We start from the raw sequence: 18155 nt of genomic DNA on the forward strand, positions 1-18155 counted from the left end.
GTCAGAGGTCCTTCAGCTGTTACCATTCATATAAGATATAATGGATAATAAGTTCAGAAACTTGTATTTGCTGATGGAATACAACTTCTCTTCCAGTTCAGTTCATATTTTGGAGTTTTGGATAAGTGAGTTATGATGGTATTTATGCATAAGCTAGAAGAGCAGGCAAAGATTTGAGGATTTAAAGACATGAGTTGCTAGAAAGAATACAAGAAAGCCCTGCAGAGTGGCAAACTTGGATCATGTCAGGGATCAAGAAAGCATATTTTTTTCAACATGGAACAAAATTTGTCTAGTGCTGAGAAAATTCTGCATTCCTGAAATATGGTCAAATGATAGTTTTGTTTCTGTGCAAAAGATGTCTGCTGTCCCGTCCTTCCTTTCTGTCTGGAACTTTTAAGCTGAAGCTTTTTTACAGAAGAGACCACTTCCCTTTTTTTTGTTTATAAAATGGCTGCTTTATCTTGCTAGATTAGTAATATACTTTACACTATTGTTATTTCTTTTAGTCTAAACGGAGACCTCTGTGTTTACAATCACTGATGTCTTTAAAAGCTAGTCTTTTAAACCATTCTGGAAGTCAAAGTTCCATCTTTTCCACCATTCCAAAATTCCTGGAAGAAGACACAACAGAAATGAATGAGAAAACAATGGATTTACTGGTACTTAATAGCACTTTTTCACTTAATTTAAAATGAGATAATTGGCATAATTGTATTTGAGATGTAATTTTTTTTTTAATAATATAGGTATCTTACTAAGCATATTTAAAATAATTCAGTAATTATAAATTTCTCATTTTCTTTATAGGTGTGAGGAATATGGTTATTTTTCTCAATTGTTACTTTATTTTCAAACGTATTTTTTGCAGCAATGCAATAACCTTTTGAAAAATACTTACCAATTATACATACATATCAATACTTTAGCTTCGATTTATCATAAAACGTAACATTCTACTACTAAATGTACAAGGGCTGTAAAGTATATTGGAAAGAAATTTGGTATTATCCTAAGTAAATGAGATATTTATCATCAATTTTAGAGGATTCTTCCATCAATTCCAAAACTTGTACATGTTTTTGATCAGAGTCATTCTTCCTGAAGTTACTGTGTGGCTTTACTCTGTTTCACGTATTGTTTTGTGATTTGTTCTTTGAATTTTTTTGTGCTTTTGTTGAATTACGTTTTCTGGCAAAAACTCTTCTTCATTCTCTGGGGGTAGTAAAGGACAGGATTTTATTTTCTGGTATAAAAGCTACTGCTGTGATTACAGTGTGATTTTTTTTTTTTTTTTTGTTGTTGTTGTTAAGTGATTGAATTTATGCCTGCTGAAAGTTTGAGATCTCAATGAAGCTGCTATGAATTAAACTTACTAGGAATTAAGCAAGTTAATTAAGCATAAAGATTTCATTTGTGACACTGACTAAATGGTGATTCTTTGCAGATTATGCTGTTTAACTTTTGTTTTAGGATTATGAAGAAGAATCGGATGATGAGAAGCAGGTTTGCAATAGCCCTTCTAACTTCTATAGCCAAAGAATCCATTCATTTGTTGGCAAAGCTGATCAAGGCCACCTAGAGTTTGCGTCAATGTTTGATACTGTCCATGCAAAGGACAATACTGAAGAGAAAGATAAAATATCAGTGGAATTATATACCATTCAGAGAAATGTCCTTGCTGCTTGGAAAATAGGGACTTCAAAAAACCTGGAAGAGAAAGACACATTGCTGAATTACACGGTGAACTGCATTATCCATTTTTTCAACATTTTACAGTTTGTGAACCGTTCCATGCTAAACCTGGATGCATCTTCAAACAAGTCTATGAAGAACACTCACTGGATGCATTGTGTTCTAAAATATTTTCAGCAGTTTTTAACTGTCTTGTACTGGCATTCAAGAGCCAGTCTGACTGGGCACATGGCTAAGCTGACATTGCAAACTTTAAAACTGATGCTTGCACAGCAACAGGAGCAGTTGTTCTCAAAAAACCTTTTGGCGTGCTTCTGTCTCCTGAAAATGGTTTCTCACACTCTAAGTAGTGTGTGTGTATTACAGTATGAGAATTTTTTTGCATCTCCTCCTGGTAATAGTTTTGTAGAACTTGACTCCCTCATTGTGCCAATTTTCCTAGTTCTTGATGACAGTACTACTCAGCAGTTCAGTTCATTGAAATCTCTGCTTAGACAGCCTCCTCAAGCAGTAAACCATGATGTAAAAACAGAAAAAAGGTATGAATGATCTGTATGGTGATAAAAAAAATACTAAAAATACTAAATGTTCAGGTCCAGTAGGCATAGACTTATGAAAGATGGGTCCTGTTTGACTAACCTGGTCTCCTTATATGATAAGGTGACCCACTCAGTGATGCGGTAAAGGCTGTGGACGTTAGCAAAAGCTTTCTCACTGTTTTACACAGCATTCTCCTGGAGAAACTGGCTGCTCATGCCTTGGGAAGGTGTACCTTTCAGTGGGTAAAAACAGGATGTCCAGGCCCAAAGAGCTGTGTGAATGGAGTTAAATCCAGTTGGCAGCTGGTCACAAGTGGTGTTCCCCAGGGCTCAGTGCTGGGGCCAGTTCTCTTTAGTATCTTTACCGATATTTGGGACGAGAGGATAGAGGGCACTCTCTGTAAGTCTGCAGGTGACACCAGGTTGGGAAGGACTGTTGATTTGCTGGCTGGTGCTGATCTGCTCTACAGAAGGATCTGGACAGGCTGGATCGATGGGCGGAGGCCCAACTGTGTGAGGTTCAGCAAGGCTCAGTGCTGAGTCTTGCACTTGGGTCACAACAACCCCAGGCAACGCTACAGGCATGGGGAAGAGTGGCTGGAAAGCTGCCTGGCAGAAAAGGACCTGGGGGTGCTGGTCAAAAGCTGGCTGAAGATGAGTTAGCATAATGTAAGCTGCTGGTATATACGACACCAGTGTGCCCAGGGGGCCAAGAAGGCCAACAACATCAAGGCTTGTGTCAGAACTAGTGTGGCCAGCAGTACTAGGGAAGCGATCATCCCGCTATACTCAGCACTGGTGAGGCTGTGCCTTAAGTGCTGTGTTTGGTTTTGGGTCCCTCACTACAAGACAGAAACTGAGGTGCTAGGTTTTGTCTAGAGAAGGGCTGTGAAGCTGGTGAAGGGTCTAGAGCACAAGTCAGATGAGGAGCAGCTAAGGGGACTGGGGTTGTTTAGTCTGGAGAAAAGAAGCTGAGGGGAGATCTTCTCACTCACTACAGCTACCTGAAAGGAGCTTGTAGCCAGGTGGGTGCTGGTCTCTTCTCTCAAGGTAAAAGCAAAAAGGACAAGAGGAAATGGACTCAACTTGTGCCAGGGGAGGTATACGTTAGACAAGCTAAATGATTCTAAGATTCTGCGTGTTGGAACAGCAGTTTTATTTTTCAGTTATACAGAAATTACCATCTTTCTGTTTCTTCTCTGCGTCATATCCATGGAAAAGCATGATAACCTATTAAAGTATGCAGATCGGGCCTCAGACCTACAGTTGAATGTAGTTCAGTTATGGTGATTTAACTAATTACTGCAAATCAGTTCAGAGAAAAATGGTGTGTTACCTGCTCACACCATGTCTGGTAGGGCATCAGCGGAGGTTAAGAAGCTTTAACTGCTTCTTACCCATTCCACTCCTTCCTATGAAGACGTTTTTAACTCTCTGTAGCAAAGATGATATTCATATGAAATATATCTACATCTCATGTTAATCAGTAAAGTTTGCTTTTGACTGTGTAGATTGTGTTCCAGACTGCCAGAAAAAGCCCAGTGTGTGGAAACTTACTGAACTACCAGAGCTATTTCCTCTTTGAGAGATACCAGTAAAATTGAAAGAACTTAAGTGAGCTGTCCAACTGTTGGAAAAGTATATTATTGTCAGTAGAGCCTTTCTCTATTGCTGAACTCAAATATGATCATGTGAACAAGCTGTTCCTTTCCAGATGTTTAGAACCTAAGAAACATACTTCATTAATTTTTGATAATTGTGCTCAAGGTGCTGAGCACTGTGCATATGACTGACTTTTAAATATTAAGGGTGAAAGCAGTAGTGCTAGACAAAAAGATGCAGATTTGTTGCAGTTCTGTGCAAGATTTTTTTTTCTAGTCCTGGCACTGTGTTTTTCTTTATATCAGCAAGCTTCTTACCTGTCTGAACTAGTACATCTAATAGTACTGTTCTGGACAGCAGGAATTTGTTAGCCCTAAAAACCTTCTTTGCAGATTTTGTTTCCCAGTCTTTGCTTTTCTGTTATGCTTTCATTATATTTTTAATCTGTCTTGTTCATAAACCGATAGCCATTTTGAGGTTTATCTGGGTTATGTGATTTCCTTGTTGTTTAGATAGCAAAGGATTAATTTTGGGTGCTTCATGTAGATTGCTGTGTTTAGACAAATTCAGAAGAATCAATGTTTGCTGATCAAAAACCAAAAACAAAAGGAAGAAGTGTTTCAGTTTTACACACACACACGCCCACTGAGGTCAAGAAAGCAGTTACATAATTTTGTTTTCTGATACATAATGCAAAATATAGGAACATAAGAAATAGATGTAAGTACTTTTTTCACTTTTGATGATTTTCATAATGTTATACTTCTTAAACTACAGGTTGATTGTACTATGGCGATTACTATATAATAAAGTGATTTGGTATCAGATGCAGCTGAGCAGAAAAGTGAACAAGAATGCAGAAGAAGTGTCTGTTGTCTCATCACTTTTAAGTCATATACAAGCAACCCTCCAGTCTTCAGGAGTGACCTTAGAACATCATTTCAGGATTAGTTCTGTTTCTGGTTAGTACTTTGGAAAGAACTACAAATGTTAGGGAATTCCATGTTCAACTGAATACTAGGAAAATTAGGTCTAACTTAATGACAGTCAGTAGCTGACCACCAGATTTTAATTAGTGGGACTTGGTTTTGAAATACAGATCATAACACTCTTTTAAATACTTCATGTCCCAATGCACCTGTAGATTAAATTACAGTCTTCAGAGCTTGTTGAGCTAAAGAAAAAGGTTATTAACTTGAGTTGGTCCTAGAGAATCTGAATGGAGGATCTGAATTCTAATCTCATTTGTTCTGTATTATTTTCTTTGAAGTAGATAGGCATCACAATGTGTCACTTAACAGGATTTCTACATAAAAATCCAGTTCTTTCATGTGATCACTGTGGGCATGAGCATGTCATGTACATGAATTTAGTCAGCCTCAACTCTTCACCTCATTTAGTGTAATCTAGTGCAATAGACTTAATGTAGCATATTTATTTTGCAAATAATGCATGGTTGTAGTTTAGTTTCCTATTTGTTACTGTCCTGTGCTATATATTCCTTTCATTTTCTATTCCAATAAGCACAGCTTACCATTTGTCACTCACCACAATTATTTCCTCACTATATACTTGATCTGCCTCCCTTAAATGTATGTCTAGCTTCTCTTCCTGCATCACTCTGTACATTACATTAGTTCCTTCATGTCTATTTCATTCATCCTAACAATACGTGCAACTTCCTACTACTCTTTCTGTTTCCCAAATAGATTACAGCATGGTTTATGGATGAGCTAGAGTAACATATATGCTGATGAGCCAGCCAATACCTGAACTGGCTAGCTGGCTGGCTGCTAAGCAGGTTAGAGTGGCAAATTTGTCCTTGTCTTTCTCTTCTATAGTAGTGCTATTTTTCCTCCTTTTTCTCTGTCCAGGAGCTGTGTTCTTTTACAGTTACCTTTCTGTCATAGTATTGACTGAATCAATAGGAATTAACAGATCAAATGAAAGTAATTGACCAATGGATTAAAAACTGGAAGGGCAATAGAAGTGGAGAGGTGTCATTTAGAGACTTGAAGTGTGTAACAGTCTGCGGACCTCTTGTTTGAGAGTGCTTTTACACTGAAAAAAAATATATATTCGACTTGCTAAACAGTTTTACAGCTGCTTTTTACAATGAAAAAACATTTTTCACATGATAGGAAATATGCAGATTAGAGAAAATATTGACCTTTTTTACTAGTTAACATTTGTAAATGTGTAATCTGAAAAAAAATACTGAAAAATAGGAGAGATGATAATGACTGATTTTTTTTTTCATTTAATATTGATTTAGCAGTGAAAAAGAAAAGGCAGGAAGGATATTCAGTTATCTTCGCTTGGGTCCTCAAGACCTAGATTTAGCTCTGATAATAGTAATTTGCTGGAGACTCACATTTTACTTTCCTTTTTATAAATGTTTAATACTGAAGTAAGTAAAAGTGTGTTAGCAGATGTGAAACTAGCAATGCAGAACTTTTAATTTCTATATATACGACTTTTATAGGTGAGGAGAAGTTCCTTTTAGGCTCATACAGAGAATCAGTGGACATTTGGAAAAGATCTCTTTGTGAAATCAAGGCAAAAGGTAAGGGATAAAATCTTGTCTGGGAGTGGAGGGGGTATTGTATAATCACTTGATGTAAGTATTTGCAACTCTGTCATTCAGAAAAGGGGGAAGAAAGGTAAAAGGCATATCTGAAATTAAGTCAAAACTTAAGTCTGATTGCTGTCTGAGAAAATTTAATCCATTTCTATTTTAATATCAGGGTTTTCTTGTGGTTATGAAATACTTGGAAAAGAAAAAAACTTTTAAGACTTTCTGATGAAGAAAGGGTCAGGGAAAAATAGATGAACAAAAAGTTAATTCCTTTAGTAGCTGTAAAATCCAGCAGTGTTTTGGGAGTAACAAAACAGTTTGTGGCAGGTAGGATTTGATATGAAACGTGTGCTCCAGAGTCTCTTCCAGGCATCATGAGGAACTTTTTTGCTTGTTATTATGATGAGGAGTGCAGGAAGAATTCAGGAATTTGGAAGTTTGGTGGATGTCTAAGCAATTTCATTGTGGTTTACGCATCCCTCCTTTGCAAGCTAGGCTCCCTTGAGCTTTTCTGTCTTTGTCTATGTCTTAACACAGGTTAAGTGTCATAATACACTGTATTGTTTTGAAAAGTTACAGAGCAATAGAAGTAAAGCTCTTGTGGTTGTACATTAACTAATTAGTAACTTAGAAGATTGTATCTCCTGAAATAGCTGCTTCTGAGTTACACTTTTTCTCCCCAAAGTTTATCCAGCTATGTTTGTGGAATGAGAGGAACTAGCACTTTTCCAATCTTTGTCTGTTTTTTATATTTATTGTCTCTCTTCTAATTGTACTTCTGCTATTTTTTCTCTCCTAATGCAGGAGGAAAACGAACATGTTTTCTTCAGAGTAGATATTATCTTGCAATACTATTTTGCCACCTGTATCAGTATAACTTGTGTGAGGCTCAGGGCCTTTGTGATCATCTGGTAGGAGAGATTCTAAGGCGATCGCAGCTCTCAGTGAGTCAGACGGAAGAATTTTCTGGTATGTTTATATTGTGCAAAAAGCCTGATAAGGTATGCTGATACTGTTTGAATAGCCTAGTATCTAATTTCTGTCCCATCACACAGACAGCTTGGCAGCCTGCTTTTGTTGTTGCAATGGGGTGACATCTGCTTTCAGTGATTTTAAAGGTCTTTTCCTGATCCTTGGATGTTCTTTCAGTTGCACTTGGAATAAGTGTTTAGACAACTTCCACTGTATGATTAATAGTGAAAACATGGCCTGCTAAATGTTCTTAAATTCCAGTGTGCTTAAGGAAACACTTTGGATAAGAAAAATAAGGAGGAAATGATGTGATTTCATTTTATCTTACTGACTTACTATGTTGTATCATAAGAAAATGATACAGTAGTGGATTTTAGATTGTCATCAGTCCTGGGTTGACAGTTGGAATGTTTTCTGCAGATGCTCAGAACTGCATTTTTCAATTAAGTCAGAGTATGAAATCTAAATTTCCAAAGTTAAACAGTTTTTTTCACTCAGTACTGATTTAATTTAGATACTAGAGATCCATCTACAGTCATTAAAACCCTAGTACACAAGTCTTTTAATATAATGTGCTATTAGTGTAAAAGCTCTGTATTAGTGTATTAAGCTCTATAAATTCCAATAGCTTGTCAAGAAAATAAATACTACTACAGTTTGCTGGTTTTAAAAATGTTTTATAAGCTGTGATTAAACAATTTGAGCATTCAAATGTTAAATAATCTTTCTTAAAATGTTTTAATTTGGTATGGTTTTTTAGATGCCAAGTATTTTCAGCATGAACTATGGATGGTAGCAGATGTTCATACTGAAACTGCTATGGCTGTGATTAGATCCATGGCAAGATTCATGGCTGCTTATTTCACAAACCAGCTGCTCTACATCTTCCCCCCACACAGTGTTGACGTCTTGCATCCACTTCACATTAAACAAGGTATTTTCCCCAAAACCAGTTTAATTTGCTGTGCTTAAATCCTGCTATAGATTTACATGCATTAGCTTGGTGATTTATACTTTTAGCACCATTAACTTGTTCGTTTAAGTCCTGCTTTTCAGCATTTTCCTGAGAATTAGTATCTGTCATGGTGAGTGGCTTATCTGTTTTCTGCAGGACATTCTGTTTAAAGATTTCCCTTGTTAGGAAATTGTCCTGTTTGTTTCAGAGTTAATTTTTAAAAGTGATTTAAAGTAATGTGAACATATGAATTCTGTATTATTCATATGATAGCATGCAGATTCATTTAAACTTTAAAATGTGTTTTTTTGTGTGTCAGGCTTATCTCCTCGGATTATTCCGCTGCAACATAGTTTGGTTACCAGAGCTGTCAGGGACCAGAACCTTTCATCTGTGTGGACAGCTGAATATGCTCTTGATTTGTTCTTTATTGGTGGACTCATTCCAGAGGCTGTGTGGTTAACACACAGTCTTGGGGACTGGAAACTGTCTGTTTCAATTGGTATGGCCTACCAGCTCTATTGTCAGAACTCTGCTGAAATCTCAAGGTAAATTTGAGCTTCAAATTAGTATACTCTATTTATAATTTATGTTACTTGCATGAAGCTTTTTGTAACAAGGCATATCCTTTGCCTCAAAAATTGCTTTTCCCAGACTCCTAGTAGGTGTAGGACCTAAAGTGAGATTAGTTACTTTGTCTCAGATATTCATTTAACAGAGCTTCATTAGATTATCTGTGCAATTTTTTTTTTTATTAACAGTTTCCTGTTACACTTGCAGGCTCAAAACTGCATCCTGTCACCTGCCATTGAGCTTGTCACCAATGCAGACTTTTCAGGAAAAGTTACAGTCTTTGTTAGGCCAGCCAGTTACTTCTGAAGCATCAGGATATGTTAAACATAAGCAGTTTACAGGTACATAAAATTATAAATAATTGTTTATTTTTCATGTTATTTTATGGCATATTCTTTGTTACACACTGTCTTAAAAAGAAACAATTGCCTTGCCTTCTCCAATGTGAGCATTAGTATTATAATGTATTCAAATTCTTCAGTTTTATAGGCGTGTGTGGTTTTGCTTTGATCATGGAGCCTGTTGTCAATCTTACTTTGTGTGTATTGGACAAACATTATTTGACTATAATTGATAATAAATTTAGTTTTGGAAGGAAACTTAAACCTCATTAAAACAAACAAAACAGAAGAGACCCTGAATCTATTTACAGAATGGTTAGAATAATCATACTTAAAACAAGTTGTATGATGGTGTTTAATTTTTGCGTTTCCTTTCTGTTAAGGGGGCATGGTATCTAATAGCCTGGCAGCTGTGCCCCCAGGTCCAACAGTTAGTAAGACTGAGACTGGATCCTCAGTAGGCACATACAAACAGACACACCACCTCTATACAACTGACTAACATAGATCAACACCTATAACTGTGCTCAGCAGTTGCACAAACTGTGCCAACAATCCCATCATTTCTCTCTCCTGCTACTCAGGATGGAGGTCTGCATATACGTACTTGGAGGTATAATGCAGGTTCTGCCAGAGTTGGGCTTAGACCTAGTAGCTGCATCTCCCACATTTCAGACATCTGCATATACAAGCCACCAAAGCCCCAGCCTCACTCCATTTCCTGGAACAGACCTCTTGCCCCCCCCACACACTGTCTACACCCCCACACAAGTCGCTGGGCTTGAATATACAGTCCATCCAATAGCTAGTTGATCTGGGATCCTCAGTCCTTCCAGATGCCTCATCCTTAGACACACACATGCCTGTGTAGCCACTGTTTCTGATAGGTGGTCGTGACTTCCTTGGTCCTTCCAGTATCCAGATCCCTTTGTCTTGCCCTTAGAGACACGCAGGCATACAAGCAGGTTTCTGGCAGTTGGGCAAGTCTTTACAGGTCTTTCTAGTCCCTGCCAGCTGCTGTGGTTTCACTGTCACAGCAATGAGCCATACCCCCAGCTCCCAGGCTGTTTGACTTACCATGGCTTAGTCTGACTTGATACTTGGTAGCATTCACACAGTCACTTATGTAGCCCCACATGCTCCAGTTGCTGGCACTGTGCATATGTTGGCACTCTGACCTGTGGTCCTGCTGGCACTTGATTTTGACTTAACTCTGGTCTCTGCATTTGATGGCATCCCAAGCACACAGGCTTTCTGACTCATGGTCACACTCCAGCCACTGGCATTTGAATTCCTATGCACAGACACAGGATAGAAGTCCCCCACCAAGGAAAATAGAAGTGCTGACAAGGCCCAATGGAGGTGCAGTGACACACCAATGATTTAATTCCTAAAGATCCAATAATGTAATTGCAATAAGCTCTTTCTTGCATCTTTTAGTATAGCTTATCATTCTTGACAGTAAGCCCTCAGTCCCATTGGCTTGTCTGGATGGATTTCATATGTGGACACTGGGACTGATGGCTACCCTGGGAAGGGCATGGACAGAGTGTCCATTTCTGTGAGTACACAGATTAACTGTGAGCCTGTGGAGATGAATTTATCAGGGGCTGATTTTTCTACTGTGGGTCTAGATGTTACTCAGGTTTCCCCAGCTGCTGTTGCCTCTCTGCACCTCTGTATATGTGTATACAAGCCTTTTATCAGATAACCTACTTCACTACTGAAGTTCCCTTAATTAGCTAGATTAACATGCCCTTGTTTACTTTTTACAGAGAGTTGACTATAATGGTCTCTATTCATTACTTTGTTTTTGTGTATTTGGAAACCACATTTCAAGTTCCTGTCAGCAGGTAGATGTTTGGGGTATGGTTTTGATGAAGTTTAGCACTGTGTAGATTCTTCTTTTGTACTCGTTTCCAAGGACTTTATTTCAAATAGGCATGCACATATGTGCAGTATATAAAGATCTATAAGTATGATAGGTAGTGGCAAGATTTTGCATCACCTAATTCTAGGAGATGAGAGGGAGAAAAAGTAACAATTATGTAAAAGAGATTCAATAAATCGATTTCCCTTTCCTTGATTGTTATCCTTACTGATAAAAACAGTAATAATAGTCATTATTAATAGTATATCTACTTTATGCCTGCTTGGTGAGAATTATTTGCCAGAATGTTATGTCATGCAAACGCATACCTGAAGAGTTCAGCTCACCATCTAGAAAGGCAGTATCTTCCCTCTTAATGTGGCAAAACCTAAAATTAACAATTGAATACTATTTTCAAATGTGAGAGATCTTATCTTAAAGCAACTAGATGTGACGTATACATTGCAATAGATGAATGCAAATTCTGAGAATGTAATCTCATAATTTCAAAATGAAGTCATGATTCACCGAGTCAGTTTATTGGTTTCTGTGCTTAATATTTTATAGATCCCATTGAAGAAGAAGATGCAAATGTTCTTTATAGTTCAATGCAGGAACTACTGAAAGCAGCTGTTATGGCAGATTCTGATATTCTCTCAGAGACACTTCAGGTTTTGATGGATTCTGCCAAGGATCTTAGCAGAAAATTATATGGTTTAGTTCCACATGGGCTTTATCTTCCAGCACCACCATTGTACTGTCCTCAGCCAGCTTCTCTCAGTGAAGTAAGTATGCACTGTAGAAGTTGCATGGACCTTTGTTTAAATGCATTTGTGAAATAATCATGGTCTCATTTTTCCATGTTTTTTTCATGTCCATTCATTTACTTGAGTAACACCATAGTGATAAGTATGTGTGCCTTTGGTTTTTTTCCCTAAAGGATCTGTGCTCTAAAGAAAAAGGGAAATATTATTAGAAGCAGAAACAACATTTAGGTCAGATTCCTTGTTGTATGTGTCCCTTCTCATTTTGGGTCTTGTTTTTGTCTTGGATTTTGCATTTTTCAGGAAGACTGTAATGACATTCTTTTAAAAATTGAGAGAGAAAGTCGTCAGAAAATTTCAGGAGTTCTTCAACGAGTTATCTTGCTCTTCCGGGCTGCTCATTGTTCCTGCCCAGCAGCACAGTGGTATGTTGCAAGATTGAAGTGGGCAAGAAAAATTATGCAAAAAGTAAGCAGTTAACTGGTTTTTTTTTTTTTTTTTTTTAACTTGGTTATCAATCATAAATATTACTGACAACTTTACAGTTGCATTGCAGAAGTATTCAGTCTCATCTGGACTTTGATGTCATGTGTTTTATATGTTCTCTTCTAGTTTTACACTTAATGTTCATTTCCTTTAGGAAATCAGAACATAGGGTATCTACTTTATAAAGTGTTTCTATATGCCTTTCCATACCCACTTATTAACATACAAACTGTTTTCTTTCTCCATTGGAAAGAAACAAGCTGGTTTTAATTGGGAGTTATAACTGTTAACTGAAAGCATGATTCAAATAATTTTGAATATGTAACAGTCAACATGAAGCTCACTGCAGGAAAAGTGGTCCTCTTAGTGCAGAGATCATGGACTTGAAAAGATCTTGTTCTCCTCATGTACATTTTGTTTGCACAGAACCAAATTCAGAATACGTTGATGAAAAAAAATTCTGTAAACTTGTGTTTTTCTTATCATTGTTACACAGCCACTTAAGGAAGGGTCTGAGTGTCACTGTCTACCTTCACTCAACCCACCTACACGAGCATTCATGCAGTGATGCACATCAGGAATTGATCTGACACATACTTCCTTCTGCTTGCTCATAGCAAGGTTGCATGTTTAATGCTGGTATGGGGAGGTAATCAGAAGAACCAACTGAAACGAGGGAAAACTAGTCTCTGCCTTGGTTAACAGCAGCCTGGACTGTGTTGGATTAAACTGGTTTCTTAACTGTGATCTTAGTTCTTACACTTTGTTGCTCTTGGATTTCATGATAATCATGAGTTTCATGAGGACCATGCAAATGAAGGCATTTTTTGGTGCCTTGGTTCATACAAAAGAAACTCCTTCAAATTAATTCTGAGAATACTGATTTGAAGAGAATGGAAAGCAAACTTAATGCAATTTTACTGATCTTGGCAGTACTCTGCAAATAGCCAAGAGGCTGTACATTTAATAGTGATGCATACAAAACTTCAACCTACTATTAATTCAATTTTTATTGTTTATTTAATTCTTTATTTTTACTATCCATAGATTCGAATGAAAAGATCTCTTCCTTTGCTCAGTCCATTCCCAGAGACTTTGCTTCGTTATTCCAATTTCCACACTGTTTTCTATAGATCTGCGTTGTCTGGAGACCATCAGTTTGATGATACTACCTGTAAAATTTTAGGTCTGTATGGTATGGAATAAAATAGAATCATTTAGAACTGAAAAAAAAACCAAATGAGAAGCCACAGGTACAAAGAAAACCTTACTGGCTTGCAATGTGTGCAGAAACATGTCTACTTGCTATCTTTTATGTTGGTTATCAGAACTCTTAATCTGAAAGATGCAGTTGTGGATTGTTGTGTGTGTATAGATCTCACAGCTGTGAAAGAACATGAACATTAAGTGGGACTAAAGTTTTCTAGCTGCAAAGCGCAGGTGAAAATTCAAGAACGAGTAATTTCTTTCCTCAGTTATTCTTAAAATAATACTAATTCATTTTTTCTAGCTAAAAATCTAAAAATAAATAATCTCTTATTTACAGAGAGTCTTGACATGTTGCATGTTTGTGTTGTAGGTTGGTTCAGAGAGCTGTGTGCTTTGTGTTGGATGTTTCATGTTCGTGAAAGATTATCTGAAAACTGTAGACGGTACCAAATTGCAAGGGAAAATTCTAACAATTGCAAGGTAAAGATATATGTAAATTTCATAAAGCTATAATAAGAATTGTAAAGATGTGGTCTATGTTTTTATGAAAACTCTTATTTGCTTAATAACACATAATTAGTAGTAAGTATTTGATGCTACAGAATAGTGCTGTCCATGTGAACAACGTCCTTTTAACAGTATTTCACTTGAACATTTGTTTGATACTTAACCCAGATAATTGAAGAGATATTGGTGTGAGAAAATAGTTTCTGCATGTGTACCTAAGGTTTTTTCTCCTCACTACATAAAGATATTTTGGGTGATCCCTGACCAGGTTGTGTTTAATGCACAAAAAAACCCGCAAAACAGACCAACCAAACAAAACCCTGCAAAAACACACCAAAACAAACAAACAAAAATGTTTTTAAAAAGAGGTAATGAAAAATATTAAAATTTAATCATGTTTTCTCTACTTAGACCCTCATCAATTTATGTCAGAGATCAAGAAAGAGAAAGAAACTACTTGTGTGATATCTGTAACAGTACAGATGTTGATTTTTGTCCTACCTAGTTTAGCAGCTTGGCTGTCCTTAACCAAGTTTGCTTCCAAACAAGTACAAAATTTCTCTTCACCATAAAAGTCAAGATTCAAATAAACAGGATGGCTTTGTTTCAAATAGTAGAATAATATCATTTTTCTGTGCTTTGTGTTAGAGTGACAAGGTAGAAATTGACTATTTCGGAATAATCTCATCCATTTTAAAAGCCTCTTGGATGGAATAAATATCTTGCTCCTAAGAAAGAAACCTTAAGTCACAATAAAATTATGTACTAATCAGTATATTTAATTAGTTATGGTTAGTTTAGTTTAGAGAAGAGTTTTACTCGAAGCGACAGCAAGCAGACTCTTTAGCATAGTGTTAATGGAATTATTTCCTAAGTTCATTTAAAGAAATCCTCTTTTTTGGTCCATGACCATCTTGATCTTTCTCCTAGCATCATATACTTCTCTGTTACCCAATAAAGTTAGATACTTCTTATGAATATTCTTATGAATAATTTAACAGAAATATATTGTTTTTATCAATTAATGTTTCTATAGCAAGGCTATTTTTTTTTCTTCTTTTCCTAGGATACAAAGAAGAATGAATATGATGCCTCCACAGTTGAGCATTGTCTGAATGCAGTGGAGTGGGCTTGTCGAATGTTTCCTTTCTGCAGGTTCATGAATGTGGAAGAATTAGTTCAAGATGTAATTTTGAGTCTGCTTGGAGAATTGCCACCAGTGAAAAAGGTATAAGAGATTAAAGCTAGAACAAAAGCAATAGAGATCATCACAAATGTTTTTTTCTTATAAAAGCTACTGATTAGACACTCTTGACGGTGTGAATTCTGTTGGAAATTACAGCTTGCTTGCATCTTTTCAAGTAGTTCACATACTTTATTTTGTGCAGGTGGCAGAGATTTTTGTAAAAGCTTTTCCTAATCCTGAAGATGTAAGAGTTCCACTAAGAGATAAGTATCAAGGACTTCAGCAGCGACTCAGACACAGTATTGTTAAAGGTAATATGCATCCTTCTTCAGAAATTATTAAACAAACTTTCTTTTTTTCCCTACTTTTTAATTAACTTGTGATGATACCTATTTTGATACTCCATGTAAAACAATTACAGTTTTCAGTTAGAAAACTTAGAGATAGTTTTGTGGCGGTATCTGTATTGTCTTTCTGATATGTCTGTACCAGTATCAGACTTGTAGGTATTTCTTCACTTTATCACAGTTTCTGTCTGTATTTCTAAATGGCTATAATTTATGATGATTCTGAGCTCATTCAAGTCTCAATTTAAGAGACTAATTGAAAACTGAGAAGTTTTCATGTAAAGTCTCTTGGATTTTTTTCTTTCAATAGATACAGAAAATGAAGAAATGATGTCTGTTATACAGGCTACTGAAAAAGTGAGAATGAAGGTCTTGAGAGATGTAATAAGGAACATAGGCCCCATAGACATTAATATTTGGGAGCCAGTAGAAGAGGAAGCAGCAGATGATGAGGAACACTGTTATGACAGGTTCTCATTAGGCACTAGTCTAAGCAGAAGCACACTTACTGATCTTGGGAATCCTCAAGTATGCAGTGATGCTGACACAGCAGATACACTTTCTGATGCTTTGTTTACTGAAGAAAGTAGAGCTCAAACACCTCCACACCAAAGGTATGAAAAAAATTCTAACAAAAAGCTTTCTATTTAAAAAAAAAAGTTCTCTTTCAGTTCTAGTAATCTTTTCACCAAACATAACTGCCATGTTTCATAATTTATCAAATGAAGAATTATAAATTTATCAAATCTTACAGCTGCCAATGTTACATCAGTTACTATACGACTAATATATTGTTGAAGTGTAAATTATAATTACCTGTGACCACATTCATATATAATACTGCTAATTTGCTGTCTGTGTAAAAACTATGGATTTTGCATGTGATTAATTTTCCACCTTGGCATTGTATTAATTTAAATTTAAATGGCAAACTATCAAATGGTTGATAGTTTGCCATTTTTATCAACAGAGGAAGAACAGGAACTGGTGTTGCATTTACTTATTTTTTTCATGTAATAATGCTTAACTTGGATTTTGGTGTTAATAGTACTTCCATTTCTTGTATAACAGAGATAATGAACATCAGAGACATGGTGAAGTAAGCAGCAAAGATACCACGCACAAGACAAAAGCTCATAACTGGAAAACAAAACATAAAGAGAAACTATGTGGAAAAGACATAGATAAACAGCGTGCTTTGCCTGTAGTTGGTGTATGGGAATTCGAACGTGATGATGATGAATATGTTAATTTTTTAGAACTCTTTCTGAGTTATGTTATTGAGAGAGACCTGGTAAAGTACAGTGACTGTGGAATTCCATTTCTTAGAAGCTTTTCTGGACTTCTTCGAGAGCATGAATTAAACTCTCTCTTTTTTGATGTTCATACAACACTGAAACGTCGACAAAGCAAAACTAGAAGCCAAAGTGTGTTTAGAGCAGGATCTTGCTATACTGTCACCCTGACATGTTCTGATTCTGAAACAGTGCCTGTCTATAATGAAAGCCAAAATCTTTTGGAAAATCCAAGCATTGTTCAGTCCATTGTACAGAAAACAGAACCTTCTCTGTGTAACTTTGTGAAAGGACTTAATGAAGGATTATTTGGTTTAAAACACAAGACAATTTATAGAACTAAGATTGATAATCAAGGAGTCACTGTTGCACCAGCAAGCCAGGCCTTTCCTAACCATTCTTTCTCTACCCTGCAAGCTCAGACAACTTCAAAATACACTTATAAAATTGTTGATTTAGGTGGTCTTGTACCAGGAGAAGAACTAGCTATAGAATTGATGGGTAAGTTGAGCAGTATTGCAAAATTACTTGAGTGGATGATCAGATGGTCTGATAAAAGACTGCTCTGTGGTTCCAATAAACAAGACGACTTAGAAGAGATTTTCCCAATGATACATATGAAGACATCAGCAGCTGCAGTTCTTACTTCTTTATGGCTGTTAGAATGGTTACACAGAGAGGGATCTCAAGCAAAGAGCATAAAATTTAAGGTAAGAAAGATGATGGGGTAAGTGTCAGTGAAATTAAGCCTACATGAATTGAGGGTAATGGGTTGCGGCATTTTTTTGGAGAAGGCTTTTCTCCCAGATCAAAAGAAATTTTATCTTAGCTTTGGTTTGTATTTTCTGTTTTCTAACAAGTGCCACCTGTGTTTTACTTAGAAAATGCTGCCAAAATTTTGCATGGGCATCTAAGTGGGTCATTACATGGTTGTCTTTGGTGATAATTTTTGAGTTTTGTATTACATGTGATGAAGGCCAAATCTTATTGTGTATCTTTGCATAGAGTATATTTAATTCTCATATAGTGTCTTTTGATACTTGAGGCTCAATTGACACTGACAGATCTCTCTTTAACTTTGTTTCCTTTGGGTAATTCAGAGGACCATTGCTTCACTTAATGGAAAAGGGGGCAAAATTCATGTTCTGCAGGCAACTGTAAACCCAGAATTTTTCAGCTGTATAGTAGGGAAAAGGATATGAAGTTAAGCATAAACATAGAATATATAATCGTGAT

At 36.4% G+C, this 18155-nt stretch overlaps 1 protein-coding gene across 1 annotated transcript in view; it reads left to right on the forward strand.

The window, feature by feature from the left end:
* CPLANE1 (ciliogenesis and planar polarity effector complex subunit 1) overlaps positions 1-18155 on the forward strand; it is a gene marked incomplete at its 5' end in the record, with an annotated part of 61933 nt that overhangs the window by 8082 nt on the left and 35696 nt on the right. The window contains 16 exon segments of the mRNA XM_084278517.1: positions 510-662; positions 1474-2234; positions 4614-4798; positions 6322-6402; positions 7219-7383; positions 8147-8320; positions 8661-8889; positions 9122-9255; positions 11693-11910; positions 12193-12357; positions 13423-13561; positions 13955-14064; positions 15158-15319; positions 15480-15588; positions 15935-16238; positions 16696-17629. Coding sequence (XP_084134643.1) covers positions 510-662; positions 1474-2234; positions 4614-4798; positions 6322-6402; positions 7219-7383; positions 8147-8320; positions 8661-8889; positions 9122-9255; positions 11693-11910; positions 12193-12357; positions 13423-13561; positions 13955-14064; positions 15158-15319; positions 15480-15588; positions 15935-16238; positions 16696-17629 — 4023 coding nt within the window.

Source organism: Gallinula chloropus, assembly GCF_964237585.1.
Source record: "Gallinula chloropus genome assembly, chromosome: Z".
NCBI lineage: Eukaryota > Metazoa > Chordata > Aves > Gruiformes > Rallidae > Gallinula > Gallinula chloropus.